Here is a 15401-nt window from a genome sequence, read left to right on the forward strand (position 1 = left end):
ATTTTCAACCCGTCAAAATGACGGACGGCCTTAAATTTTCCCCGTCCACTCTTAAAAAAAAAAATCCGTCAATGATAGAAAATTGTCGGTTAATGTAACCTCTTCAGAAACAGAAATATAAAAGATGTAAATGTTTATACAGTCTTGTTTAACTTAGATTTCGTTACAAAAGGCAGGCTTTTTTTTATCAGAAATCCCCCCTCCTCCTCCCGAGTCCTCACAAATAAAATATGAAATGTCGGGTTTGCTTCGGGCTCGGGCCTGCAAATCAAGCTAAGTGATCGGGCTCGGGCCAGGTCGGGCTTAAATACCCTCGGGCCAGTTCGGGTCGGGCTCGATTTTTTAGGACCGATCTTACCTCTATAACGCCCACGGCCAGTCTCGACGTAAGGCCCTCGAGCTAGCCCTAGTAGGCAGACGAGAACAAGTCAGGATACAGGATACAGATCACGAGTCTCAGACTCTACAGTAATCCCTCTTTTGTTTATCGCGGGGGTTACGTTCCAAAAAGAACCAGTGATAAGTAAAATCCGTGAAGAAGTATTATTTGTTTTATTCAGTTATTATATAATACTTAACTATATATACAATGAAATCAAAGACCAAAACCTGTTTTCAGGCCCAATTACAAAAAAACTAACGTTTTCAACAAATAACTAATAGTTTTTGGAAATACTGTACTGTCGACACGCAGCGCCGCCGAAGCGTTCTGATTTAAAGGGTTAAAAGCATAAAAAAAAAAACTGCACTAAAAAATCTGTGAAACAACGAAGCCGCGGAAATTGAACCGCGTTAGAGCGAGGGATCACTGTATATCTATATATATTGCACTTACATATATGTATGCACACACACACATACACACACACACACACACATATATACATTTTTTTTAATGTTTGAAAAAATCCTCTATGTATTGAACCCGCGATAAACGAACCGTGAAGTAGCGAGGGATCACTGTATTTGGTTTCTTTTGTTGAAGTGCTTTTCACGCAAATATCGTGTGTAATTAGGACTTTTGGTATATATATATATATATATATATATATATATATTTGCACTGTGTGTGTTTTGAATCCATCTAACAGTGAGTTTTCCCATCCAGTAATTCATTAAAATTCGTATGGCTCTTGAGGGTCCATTGTACAAACTAAAATGGCCCAGAACAAGACAAAGGTTCCAAATCTATCTTTAGCTGCCAGCTATAGCCACTAATTATGTTTCACAAGCACTTTCCAGCGGTGGTTTACTTATTTTTCCACTTCGCAGACAGTTAACGTACCATAAAAACAAACACATTTGATTTCAAACACAATATCAAAGTGGCTGTTCTATTGACATTTGAAGTGTGACAGTTATGGAAGAAGAAATATTTTCTTGAAAGTTCTTGTTATTGTGTATATTTTTGACGCGGTTGACTTCTTTTTAATCTTGCATAACTCTTGACGTTAAAATGTTTCAAAGGACCGCAGAGTTAAGAGTTGTTCTCGATTGATTCTTTGAATGGACTAAATATTCCAAGTTCCTGACTTCATTTGACATTTGAATGACGATTAATGAACAAAATGAAATGCATTTCTGCCCCATGGCAATCACGTTTAATCGCTGCTTTATTTTTTGAATGCATTGGTATTCAAGTTCCACAGGTGTGACAGTTAAGAATATTCAAATGTGACTTGCCTGTGCACTAAGTGGATGGTTACGAAATGGCGACTGTTCGACTTTTGAATAGCCATTCATCCATTTTCTATCGTTGGTGGCTGATCACGACAGAATGACGCTAGCAATTGAGAGTTTTCAGTGACCCCAACACTCATGTTTTGGGAATGTGGGCGGACGCCCGAGCAAAGCATGTCAAGAACTTGCAATCTTGACACAGGAAGGCGGGAACCGAAATCCCAAATATGAGGCAGACACACTCAGCACTAGGTCACCGTGCTGCCTGGCTTTGGAAAAGATGAACTGTTTTGAATTTGAAATGATGTTGGACCTTGGAGGGTTCGCTCGATTTTTCTTTCCACTCAAGTGGCGACCATGTTACAAAATACTGATTGCAAAGAACCGAATCAAAACAGTTCCTAGAAGAAAATCGAAAGCCACATTTGGCCAAGCCCCAGCCACTGCCACATGTTCTTCGGCTGAAGCCAACAACATGGGCCATGTGTTAGCGCAGAGCAGGGACTCATCCGTCACTGACCACCTCGAGGAACATTATCCGCGAGGACATAAACATATCACCCCCTCGCCGACGCCATGAAATGTTCTCGTGTCAGTTCTTCTAACTGTTGCTAATCTGGGACTCTGACCATGGTGGCTCACGGCGGACTCGTGAGTGTGCAGCCTCAGTATCAGCTTACATGTAAACACAAGTGCACGACTGGTCGGGCAACCGAACAAATTTCATTAGAGCTGCGGACTGACAGCGAAGGGGATGCTCAGCATTTCACATCATTTGGTCAAGTCGTGTATGTGTGTGACAACTTGAGCTTCAAGAAGCGCCATGCCATCTCATTGCTGCTTTACGAGCCTCGCCTATCGAAATCATTTCATCTTTTCCCAGAGAGATCCCCAACTGAGATAAGACAAGACGCCCTATTAAAACCCTCAGCGTGGGGCTGTTAAGTTGCTTTTCACCACTTATCCACGGAGCCGGATCTCACCTTTCTCGGGTGACACGCTGCACTACCTTGACGCCTCGGAGCACACAGGTCCGACCGAGCCACGCCCGGCAATACTGGCGCAGGTCATCCCGGTCCAGCAGGTGCAGCTGCACCACGCTGAACATCCCAAAGCTGTCCTGGACCAGCACACAAAGCCTGGAAACAACAAGCATCACACGTGCCGTGTTCAGTCATTACGTTAAATAAGTCAAAACAAAGATGTCAGAATGATTTTTAAATAAAGAGAATTAAATTGTAGTATTTCATGAGAAATGCTCACATAATTATACCAAAACATCCAAATAAGTAGGGAAAAGAATCAACACAAATGAATAAAGTCTTGATATTCGAAGAAATATATTGTAATAATATGCAAGCAAATTATGACATCGAAGTTCTATTACATCAAAAGTCACAATACGCGAAAGAGAAAAAAAATCCAATATGTGAACCAAGTCTGTAATATCACACAAATAAAAATAGTAGTACAGTGGGGATAAGAATGATATAAAACACCAAAAACTATTTAAAAAAAAAACAGTAATCGACATTAAAACTGAGAGAAAATGGGAGGAACAGAAAGCAAAATAAAATCTGCTAATATACGACTCTGCAGGCGCTGAACCGCGAATATGCAAGGATCTCCTGTATAGGAACACTATGACTTTATTTGCATCATCTTCCAGCTTTTATATCATGATTATTAAAAAAAAAAACATTAGAACTCACACAAAATGATATTTTGAAAAAAGTGAATAAAGTTGCATTGTTCACTGCATTGACAAGAAAAAAATGATGTAGTAATGTACGTAAAGTCATATCACACGAAGAAAGTTTCATTTAAGTAACAAAACATAATACAGGCACGTACGAAAAAATATGTGAATCAAGTGATCATATTACACCTCATGTCAGATGAGGGGAAAAAATGCATACGAACTTGCACTTTTTGAGGAATAGTTATAATACGAGAATTATGTCGCAAGTTCATAAAATGCTGACTATCGTGGCACAATTACAACTTTTTCCTCTGGGTGTCGGAGTTCATGTAATACAAATGTTAAAAATATTGCTCTCTGCCTTCGAGGCTTTTTATCAACATTCCACTGAAAGGCTCATACTTTCCAATGTCAACTTAAAAGTTTGAGCATGTGCAGACGTCCTAAGAGCACCCTTATTATGCAGCGATTCCTCGCAGAGTGCTAAACCAGGTTCCATTCTGAGAATCACAAGCCACAAATAAAATAAAATAAAATAAATTCAAGTTAGCAGCAACGATGCAAAGCAAGAGGTGTCTCGAGTGTTTGTGATGGCGGTGGCTGGTTTGACAGGCTGCTGCTGACAGAAAGGACCTTTGCCCTAAAAACACACAGGCCTAAGTGCGGCGCAATTCACGGGCTGGAACCGCGACAGGCCATCGGTATCTATCTCTGGCAGTCAAGTCCAGACACATGCTCACCGCACCAGCTCGCAGGAGTAAACAGTGGAGGTTAAATCCCCCGCTGAGACAAGTGAGGGAATGGGAGTAGGCGGGAGAAGAGCGCAGGGAAAAAAAGGGAGGGAGGGCCATCAGAGAGCCCGTCATGTATGTGCATGCTTGCGGGAAAAAAAAAAAAAAATTCCAAGCACTGGGAAAGTTTGGAGATGGTTTTCAACCACCTGACTGGGACTATAAGCGTGCACGTTGATCAACTTGAGGTTGGTCCTGTGTTTGTTCATCTCGAAATAGATGTCAAAACAACATTCTCAGCATGGGCTCGTCATGCTGGACACCAGCGTACCAAACGAGGTTGTTCCCAATTGTTTGCATTCATCCAACACGCAAATTCATCTTCGAAAAAACAAAACCAAAAAAAAAAAAAAAGGGAACCACATATGGATTGACTTGTGGCTCATCGCAGAGTGAACAGAGCCCACCCAGTCTGGGACTCATTTTCAGAAATGTGTCACCAACAGAACACGGTTCATACCACAAAGTGTCAAGCGTCAGGATCATTTCTGATCATTCCAAAACATAAAAATGCTCACATTTTACACGTCAGATGCTGATAAATGATTCAAGTAGTGATGAGCGAATGTTTTGTTGTGGTCAAAAGAAAAGGAACATTTTGTTCCTCGTAAAACAATTGCTGAGCTAATGCTTCGAGGAAACGTATTCCAGAAAATTGACTAAGTGCTTGTACACAAATAGTTAGGACTGCAGTGGCTGGCCAACCATTAAAATTAAACAGCCGAGTAAATCCATTGTGATCGGCCTATTTCTGAAAATAAAGAAAACATTCTGTACTTGAACCACGTACTTATTCAATAGCGGGGTTCATTCAAACTAGGGATGGGCCAGTACAGGTACCAGGTATCGGTATGGGGCCGATACCAGCCTCATTTTCAGCTAGCGGGTCCTTATGGAGGATGTCGATACCGGCCAGTCATAGTAAAGGCCCGCCCAAAATCAGGCATTTAGTAAGACCTGCTCCGCAGTAGTTGGCGTCACAATTGATGAGAATTTGACCTCTACATTTGTGGCACTTTTGCGGTTGCGCTTTGAATTGTACGCCTTGAATGGCATAAAAATTAACAGGGCTCAGATGAATTCATGTCATTGTTAATGCAAGATTATATTAGAAACAGAAGTTGAAACAACATGTTCTTTTTTATTTTCTCTAAATAATGCTCCCAAAGAAATGTCAACAGTATATGCCGCTCGCTGTTGGAGCCAAATGTGGTCAAAACAAATATTCAGATTTTGCTCTTGCAGCAGCTTGTCTCAACTTGAGCCCCCCCCCACCCCCCATAAAGAAAAGTGAAATATCTGATCTAGCACTTGACAGATAACAAATAGGGTGGTTGTACCAGCTTGACACACACAAGAACCCTCCTCCCTGTGGCCGTTCACCCCCCCCCCCCGCCACCCCACCCCACTTCCTCATAGCGAGACCCCTCACTCTTTCAGTCACAGGCTGTTTTGAGGAATTTGTTATTGTGCGCAAGCACAGAATTCGTAGCAGAACAACTTTGCTTCCAGGAACTACGATCCACTTAGTCTGCGTGCGCACACTGAAACACACACACACACACACACACACACACACACACACACACACACACACGCACACACACATGCACGCACAGAGTCCAAGAAAGCACATGCACTTCACTTGGCAACGTGCTAAGTCACTGACCCACGCATAAAGAATACAGCAGAGGCCTCACTTGTGTGTGTGTGTGTGTGTGTGTGTGTGTGGGGGGGGGAGGCAGGCGGGAATCCTTTCTGCGCGGTGTCCACCAATCGGTGCAAGGAGGCTGATAAACATGGCTGAAACAGGATCCGCGCAGCACATTGTGTTCCTTCACGGCCGCAGAAAATAAAGACTCTTCTCACTTCCTGCAAACAGTTAATCTTCTTGTTTATTCTACTCCAAATTTACAGGAACTCAACATCTTCTCCAGGCATAAATATCGCCCTCATCGTGCCTCTCCTGGGTGTGTTAACAACAAAAGTATCAAAACATGGTGAGCGCAGAAGTGAGTCATTGAGGCTAGGGAGCCGACATGAGAGGCACAAAGTGTCCTTGTCGTCACCCAGAGCAGGACCACCAGGATGCTGGTTAAACAACCCCCCCACCCCCCAGCCCCCCCTTCACCAGCATCCTGGAAAACTACTCAGGCAAACACAATGAACCATGAAATTATTTGCACACTATCTATTGATGCGCGTCATTATTTGGTGACATGCTCAATAAGACTAACTATTCTTGCTGCTGTGCCCATTCACATCTGCATCAATTCTACAGCTTAGTAGAGCCGCAACTATTGAATACGTTATTACCTTTTTACGCTGCTTCTTTGGTACTCATTCATGTACAGTTTGATATATAGTCGACCCCGGCTATTAGTGGCAATCAAGGCAGGGCCGACCTGCCACTAGTGAAAATCTGCGTCTTCCACAACAAAAAAGAAATAGAATAAAACAAACAATCAAAAAAAAACAAACAAACATATTTGAAACTATTTTCTTTAAAATTTTAAACAAAAAAAAACAATCAGCGAATATAAGAACCTCAACCACTTTCATAAAGATTTATTGACATTTGGACTTACTTCGCAGCATGAAATGGTGCTAGCTATTGCAGCTGTTCACATGCATGAGCATGATTAGTTTTGTTTAGCCACAACTGCTTGAATAGAGTCTAGACCAGGGGTGCCCATTACGTCGATCGCGATCGACCAGTAGATCAAGGACTGGTCCCAAGTGGATCCGTGGGGTGTAGAGGGAAAAAAAACAAACATGCATGTTAGTAATATATTTTTTTGTGTTAATGCACACTGCACCCTAATCATTCTATCAGTCTCACTTCCACAAAAAGTATTTATAAAAGAAAAGAAAATAAAGCAGGTCATCTTTAACCTACAGTGGCGTGTGACTGCGTCACCGGAAGTTGTTAGCGCGCAGCAGTCTGCAGTTGGAGCTTGTGATCAGAGTTGTTACGCTATATCTTTTATCATTATCATTATTCTCATTCAGAGTTTGTTTTGGACAATTCACCAAGGGGACGGGCAAAAAATGGGAATCTGGAGGACCAAGAGAAGCATTTTAAAACGGTATGCGTGAGCTACGATCGTTAACAGGCTGCCTACGTGCGTCGCATGCCTCAGCGTCAGGCTATTGCTCATCATGGCATGCGTGTGTACCTGCGTGCGTGCGTGCGCGGTAACGGGTCGATCACGGGAGGTTGTTTGATCGAAAAGTAGATCTTCGGTCCAAAAAGTTTGGGCACCCCTGGTCTAGACCAAGGGTGTCCAACCAGTCCATCACGATTGACCAGTAGCCCGCGGGCTGGTCCCAAGATGATCGCGAGGGGTGCCAGTCTGCAGTTGGAGCTTGTGATCAGAGTTGAGATGTTTTCCAATTCTCCTCGTTGCAACATACCTGATCCAAGGGTGTCCAACCAGTCCATCACGATTGACCAGTAGCCCGCGGGCTGGTCCCAAGATGATCGCGAGGGGTGTAGGGGAAAATGAGAGGGCAGCTACCCTGCATGTTTTCCAATTCTCCTCGTTGCAACATACCTGATTCAAATTAACTGGTTCAATGTCAGGCTTCTGCAGGATGATCTGATCATTAGAATCAGGTGTGTTGCAACAGGGAGACATGGAAAACATGCAGGTTAGCGGCTCTCCAGGACTGGGATTGCCCACTCCTCGTCTAGACGATGTAATGGTGATCAAGTTTCACTTAATTGGATGAAAATGTATTTATTTACAACACATACTGTTTCATTTGATCATCTATCTATGCCAGCGACTTATAGAGGGAGACAGAACAAATTACCGATCTTCACTTAGATAGCACAAAAGTATTTCAGTGATGTGTGTCTCGACTTCAAGTGACATTTGTTTGGCGTTGTACCGTGATATTTTTCAAACTTCAACTGTGTGCCTTGGTTGTGGAATCACCAACATAGATAAATTGATGGGTGCAAATGGGTGGATTCACTGATTGATTGTTGACAATGTGAAACAAGTGCTGTTTTGGAATTGTCCCTGAAGGCAATGCCTCACATAGCTAGAGAAACAATTCATCCCATGAAGTAAAGTAGACTTGCTTGCTAATTAAGTTGCTGTTGATATAAATGGAAAACAGGACAAATTAAGCAATGCTTGCAGCGGTAGCTTAAAACGTCACTCCCCCTCACCCACATCGCACGCGCACAACGATATGATACGATAAACAGGGGACGTCACCACAAAATACTTTTTATTCCCCTTGCCAAGTTTTGCCATTTTCATTGTTAATATGGTTTAAAAAGTACATTTGTGGATGATTTGTAACGCAAGGTGAAACTTAAGTGCAGCTCCATCATAGCAGTACTGTGACAGCTCAAACTTATCCTTAGAAATATCATTTAATATAAATCGGTCCATCAGTGAGTACCTTACAAAGAGTGAATAGCGGTCACCACTTCCTCCTTTCCTCTAGTGTGGAGGAAACGACACAGTCAGTTCCCCTGGCTCCTCGATTGTGAATCTACGCCTGTTTGCTCTCAGCCATAACACACCGAGTGATTGGAATAACGGCGTCCCATTGAGCTACACGACGAGACAATTTTGACAATTTATCCACTGTTTGTGCTGAGTACTGAAACAACAATGTCACTCTGTCCGGGTGGAAAATGTAATGCTGCGGAAAAATCTCCATTTTTAATAAATGTACCTGCAGTCTGGTTATACAGGGTGTCCATAAAGTCTCTTTACTATTTCAAAAATGTATTAAAAATGCAATTGATTTGATATTTTATTCAGATTTGTTCTATTGTATTCAGTGTTTATTAAAGTTTTTTATCACAGTGCATTTGTGTGTTTCAGGGATCCTGTTTGTGAAAGAGGTGATGTTGAATGAACCCCTACAAAATTTCTGCAAATGTTTACCATGACCTTTTAACTGAATTTGTGGCACCACAACCAACCATCATTTTTTCAGCAAGATGGTGCACCACCACATTGCAGGCTGCATGTTCGTGGGTTCCTCAATCAAACATTTCCAGACCGGTGGATTGGAAGGGATGGGCCAATTCCTTGGCCGCCACATTCACCAGATATCACTCCCCTGGACTTCTTTCTATGGGGCTATGTTAAAGATATCGTGTGTCGAACACAGATAAGGGACATTACTGACCTAAAGCAAAGGATGACTGATGCCATTGCCACAATTGATGAGGCTATGCTACAGCGAACATGGCAAGAAATCGAGGACCGTCTTGATGTGCTTCGTGCAACTAATGGTGCCCATGTAGAAATGTATTAAAAGAGGTAAAAACAAACTTTAATAAACGCTGAATACAATAGAACAAATCTGAATAATATATCTCATCAATTGCATTTTTAATACATTTTTGAAATGGTAAAGAGACTTTATAGACACCCTGTATGTTTTTGTTTTTCTGTAACTAATGGAATATGGTAGTTGTTCTTGTTTTTTTTAAATTCTGAATATGTAACATGTATTCCATTACCCCCACAAGCCTGTCTATTCTGTTCAGACCCAAAGTGGCATGGCAAGACTGCTTTTTCATCAAGAAACTGACTTAGAAAAGTTAGGAAAGAAAGGGAAGAAGTGCAGGTCAATATATAGTACGTTGGCAAATATGTAACAATGAGTAGGCTGAGAAATATCCTGAAGACATTATCAGTAAGCCCCACCTTCATCCCGTAACTACTAACTCAACCTGTTGACTGTGGTTAAGTAGAGAGGCGTGAAAAAGAAGGGAGAGCGTGTTTCCGGCCAAAAGGAGGGAAGAGGGGTGGGGGGGGGGGCGTTTTGTTTACCAGCAACAGAGGAAGCATGGCAGGCGTGAGGGTCGGATTACAACCTTAAGACAGGCTCGAAGCGTGTCAACTGACCAGCCGTCATCACGTGGTCAGCAGTGTTCCGACCAAGCCCAAAGCCCTATTTTATTACTCAGCACAGGACAAAAAAAAAACTAAACAAAAAAAACACGAGTATTGGGCCACGAAAGTAAAGGTCACAAGTCACAGTGAATCGCTTGACTTCAATAAGCTCATCCACTAATTTATTAACTACAACACCACTGCGGTGTCTCATTTCAATGTCACAGGAGGTTTTAAACAGCCTGCAGTGCAGGACTTTGGACCGGTTTGACTTCGTGTTTCAACTATGAAACTTTAATTGGCCACTCATACAGACTGTGCTCAGACCCACTGCCCACCATTGGCCAGATGACTGTGAGCGCTAAATTACAAAGGCCCTATAATTCATATTTGTACAGAGGTCCTTGGTTTATTATGGCCATAACTTGGAGTTGTACAGAAGTAAGAACTTACTGTTAGCTACTGCTAACACTATTGCTGGGTAATTCCAACAACCTCATGATACGCATTGTATCACGATACAGGGGTCGCAACACGATAGAATCACGATATATGTGTCACACGATACTTGGGATTCAAGGCGATGCATATCCCGATATTTTAGATTTACATATATTTTTGAGTCATCTGTATTCCTAAATTACAATTTTATTATGTTGGATGCAAAAATGCTTTCTTCTCCTACTGTTAGCAGCGCTCCTGGTTTACCGCCAGCGGCATGACTTGTCGAAATGTAGATGCACTGCACAGCAAGGAGCAGTTTTCAGGGACACCTTGGTAAACTTTATGAATGAATGTGCATTTACCAATTCCGATGCCTCAGAAATGTGGATTATAAAGAGGTCTGGAAACATATATTCCCATATCGATTTTGTAGGCATAGAAGTAAAGCCATAATTCCATTAAATGTTTGTAAGAAAAACTCTTCTAGCCCATACATATAAAACAATGAAATAAACAATAAGGTGTTAATTAAGCATGTCTTCTTAAAAAAAAAACAAAACTTTTTTTATTGGCGAAAATACATATTGCATGTATAAATATCCATCCATTTTCTGAACCACTTTGTCCTAACAAGGGTCACGGGGCGTGCTGGGGCCTATGCCAGCAGTCTTCGGGCAGTAGGCGGGGAACACTCTGAACTGGTTGCCAGCCGATCGCACACATAGACAATCATCCGCAGTCACTTTCACACCGAGGGACAATTTAGAGTGTTCAATCAGCCTGCCATGCATGTTTTTGGAATGTGGGAGAAAACCAGAGTACCCAGAGAAAACCCACGCAGGACAGGGTAGAACATGCAAGCTCCACACAGGAAGGCCGTAGCCGGGATCGAACTGACGACCTCTGCACTGTGAGGTCGACACTCTAACCACTGGACAACCGGGCCACACATGTACGTATAATTATTTGGAAAACAAAAAAACGTGGCAAACTTATTGGCAACACATGGGATCTACAAAAAGGGAGGAAATACTGCTAGCGCCTCCAATGAAATATGTGCAGTGCCCCAGCGTCGTCCAGTTTTGTATTTTGCATTGAACCACAAACAACATGGTGTGATTGTCACAGAGTAGACATGGAGTAATAGCCAGTAAACACCCTGCTCCATTCACAATAGCGGGAGGAAACTGGAGCGCTTCAACTGCCAGAAAAATGGGTGAATACAATGAGAGGGGTACTTTTAAAGTTCTGGGAAACAGTGGTGGGTGGTTCAAACAAGGACTGCTGTGTGTCACTTTGCAACGGATGTTGTCACTACAACAGCAAAATTAGCTCCATGCACGTACACAGCGTGTGGTCCTATCTATTGGGGGCAATATGGTTAGGTTTGGATGCAGCTTTTTCTAATATTTGAAATTCAACAGCGTTTTATGCTACCACAGATTTTTCCAGCAATTTGTGTGGTGCGATTTTTTTTACTTTGGGCAGAAGAAAGAAGAAATGGCAACACAAATCATGTCAGGAAAAAAACAGATGGCAGAATGTGTTGCAGGCATGACCAACTGTTTCGCGAGTATTATATTTGTTAACATTTTTCTACTTTAATCTGTGTGACATTTTATTCTCAAGTAGGATTGGACCGTAATTCAATATCAAGAAGTATCGCGATAGACATGTGATCGACATCAATAGAAAATGCCTTTGATAAAATGTTCGCAAACAAACCCCAGCTACGGCATTGTCGTGTGCAGCCGCTTCCAGACACAAAGAAGATGCAGCATACTCACGCGGAACAAGACAAAGGCATAATTTGGTTCAAATAAATGACCAGTCGACCAGTAAAACTCTTGCACACAAACCCGATTAAACCCCTCCAGATGGTGGTGTACAAGTGTAGTTCTCTGTCTTTGACACGCTAGCGCCAGTGTTAGCCATGTCAGACCCTTGGCATCGCAATCAAGTTAAAATCAGACAAAATATGAATGGACGATGTTTAAAAAGGCATTTATTTCATCTTTATATGTAGCAATTTATTTGACTTTTTCATAATTGCGTTGACTTATTTAATTAATATTGTTAAAAATCAATATGCATCGATATCAACCAATATGAAATATTTATACTATGATATATTTTTCGGTCATATATCGTCCAACCCGGGGTTGTCGGCAACATGCGGCTCCCGAGCTGCATGTGGCTCTTTAGCATCCCTCTCCCCCCCACATGGCTCCCTAGAGCTTTTTCCAAAATGTTTGAAAATAGAAAAAGATGGGAGGGAAATATATTTTTTGGTTTTAATATGGTTTCTGTCAGAGGACAAACGTGACACAAACATTAACGTTTTCCGATGCTGTAAAAATGTGTCGAATAAATATTAAATGTCAACATTTCATCAACGAATATTTGTGTCATTGCCTGCGACACACGTTTCTATTAGGGATGTCAGTCAGGAGGCTGTTGTAAAAAAAAAAATGTTTCTATTAGGGATGTCAGTCAGGAGGCTGTTGTTAAAAAAAAAAAAAAAACCTGCTGCCTTTCATGTACAAGTCACCGAGGGTACTTGCTAAGAATGGGAATCAGGGCGGCCAAGAGAAGCATTTTTAAACGGTACATGTGAGCTACGATAGTTAGCACGCTGCGAAAGTGCGTCCCGTGCCTTGTTCATCTCATTACGGCATGCGGGTGTAAGTGTGTGTGTATGCGCGCGTGTGCGGTAAAGGGTCGATCGCGGGAGGTTGGTTGTTCGAAAAGTAGATCTTCCGTCAAAAAAGTTTGGGCACCCCTCCACTACAGGATGAACTGCAGGGGGGAAAAAAAACTTTTAAACATGAATGCTCGTTGTGTATTTGTATCCAACTTAGTCATGTTGATAGCAGGCTAATGTACTGTAGGTCATATACTGTAGATACATACAGCATGTGTTGCCTTCATTATAAGGCTTTGTATTTTTTGCGGCTCCAGACATATTTGTTTTTTGTTTATTTTGGTCCAACATGGCTCTTTCAACATTTTGGGTTGCCAACCCCTGGCCCAACCCTTTACGGCTGCCGGATCTCGCTGTGTTTCCAGAAAACATTACACGACACAATATTTTTGATTGTCCCTTACATCTGCGAATCAAGCTTTGAATCGTAGCAAAACTAGTTGCCGATGGTTGGCCACTAATAAAAACTAATTACAGCCCTGTTGCTCAGTGCATGGCGGACCTTATGCATCCTATTCCATTCTATTCTATTCACTTCAGGCTGAGTTGACTGAGCATGGTTGAATAACAGTACAGTATCACAAACACCTGGAATAGACACAGTGGGATAAAATGTGGTTGATTATCATTGTGTATTCCTAGTTTTTGTGTTGTGGTGTTGGAGTGTAACAATCAACGTTTGGAGGCGACCACAGCTGTCATTAGCGTGGCACCCTTTCACACACACACTATATGTTGTTTTTGCAAAATTAAGGTAACGGTTACAAACCTGTTCCAGCCAGCAAGTGGGCAGCAATTCAACTCTGGCATGCTGGTGCATGAGATTCCAAAAGATCACTATGGCTCCATTTTTTTTTTTTTTTTTTTTTTGGTGGAGAATTTGGCACGTGTCATTCGCAGTGCGGCTGGATTCAATAAGACAATGTTTGTGTCCTTTTGTCAAGCAACGGCATATGGCTACAGTGTGCACGCTTTGTTCGGCCTTCTGGGATGCGAACAATAGCCTGACCACTGAGACACATTGTGCCACCAAGGAGTCCTCCACATCGTGGTCCCGAAAGCATCCCAAAACACATGAAATATTTAATGTGTTCCAGATTTTTCTGGTGAAAAAACTCAAGGCCTGGAGATGTGTGTGTGGGGGGTTGGGGGTGGTTCGACAGTACCTGCGTTTGCCTTGCTCAAGAGGAGGAGCAGCGGAGGAGGTCTTGGAGTGCAGTCTGATGCTAGCGATGGATGCAGAAGGCACGGGGATGGAGTAGACCCTCTGGACCACCACCACCACCACCACCACATGCTGGGCCACAGAACCAGTCTGGCCCAGGCCCGCTATAGCTTCCAGGAGAGAATGGCATTGTGTTGCCAGGACAGCTGAGCTCCTCCTGCTGGAACCATCACAGGCAGCTACCTGAAAAAAACAGAAGTGCAAATTGGACAAATGTATTGACAACTTCAGCACAATTGGCTTAGAAATTCACCAAAAGCCTGAAGAAGGACCGACATCATTCAATGTTACACGTACCTGTTCGTTATCCATTTCCTCTGCGACCCCGCAAACCTCCAGCGTTCCAAACGTCTGACATAGAGGGTACGGTACGAGCCGTTTGGCCTCAAACTGGCCTCTGGGCGGCGCAGAGTTGACTTTCTGGCTGAAGTGTGTGTTAAGAATAATATCATAGCCTAAGCTTTCCACAGAGAGACGTTGCCTGTAAAGAAATGAGTGAGGTTTATCAGCCAAAATATATATGTATAAAAATCAACAAGAGGGAATAAGACTGTTGGAACGTTGGAGTTTCATGTCAAACTTTGATATATGAGCTCTACAAGGAAAGTTAGAATGCGCAACAGATGTATGCTTCTCGCACATACGCTTTATACGGCGCAAAGCCTGTTTATTTTCTTTTGGAACAATGCTCCATTGGTGAGGAACATGTATTTGTGGGACGAGCCGCACAACTCAGACCCTTAAAACGTGCGATAAATCTTCTCTGTTGGTGTCGACTTGTTCGGTGTCAGTAAAAAGGATGAAGCAAGATTTGGTTCTGACAATTGTGCAACTTATTATTTTCGGGCCTGAAGACAGCTGGGATAGGCTCCAGCACCCCCCGCGACCCTTGTGAGGATAAAGCGGATCGGAAAATGGATGGATGGATATTCAAGAACTTCAGTGTCCTATGGTATGGCACTGTTTCGGGACAGCATTG

At 42.5% G+C, this 15401-nt stretch overlaps 1 protein-coding gene across 3 annotated transcripts in view; it reads right to left on the bottom strand.

The window, feature by feature from the left end:
• Positions 1 to 15401, bottom strand: part of spidr (scaffold protein involved in DNA repair) — a 46806-nt gene that overhangs the window by 12531 nt on the left and 18874 nt on the right. For all 3 annotated transcript variants that reach the window (XR_002169315.1, XM_019878925.1, XM_019878926.1), the window contains exons 9-11: positions 14720 to 14903; positions 14364 to 14605; positions 2664 to 2819 (exon numbers count right to left, since the gene is read on the bottom strand). Coding sequence is in view for 2 of the 3 variants with exons in the window: in XM_019878925.1 (XP_019734484.1) it covers positions 2664 to 2819; positions 14364 to 14605; positions 14720 to 14903 (582 nt within the window). In the remaining variant the exon portion in view is untranslated. The remainder of the gene's footprint in view (positions 1 to 2663; positions 2820 to 14363; positions 14606 to 14719; positions 14904 to 15401) is intronic.

The sequence above is a fragment of the Hippocampus comes genome, unplaced genomic scaffold (assembly GCF_001891065.2).
Source record: "Hippocampus comes isolate QL1 unplaced genomic scaffold, H_comes_QL1_v1.1 scaffold85, whole genome shotgun sequence".
Lineage (NCBI taxonomy): Eukaryota > Metazoa > Chordata > Actinopteri > Syngnathiformes > Syngnathidae > Hippocampus > Hippocampus comes.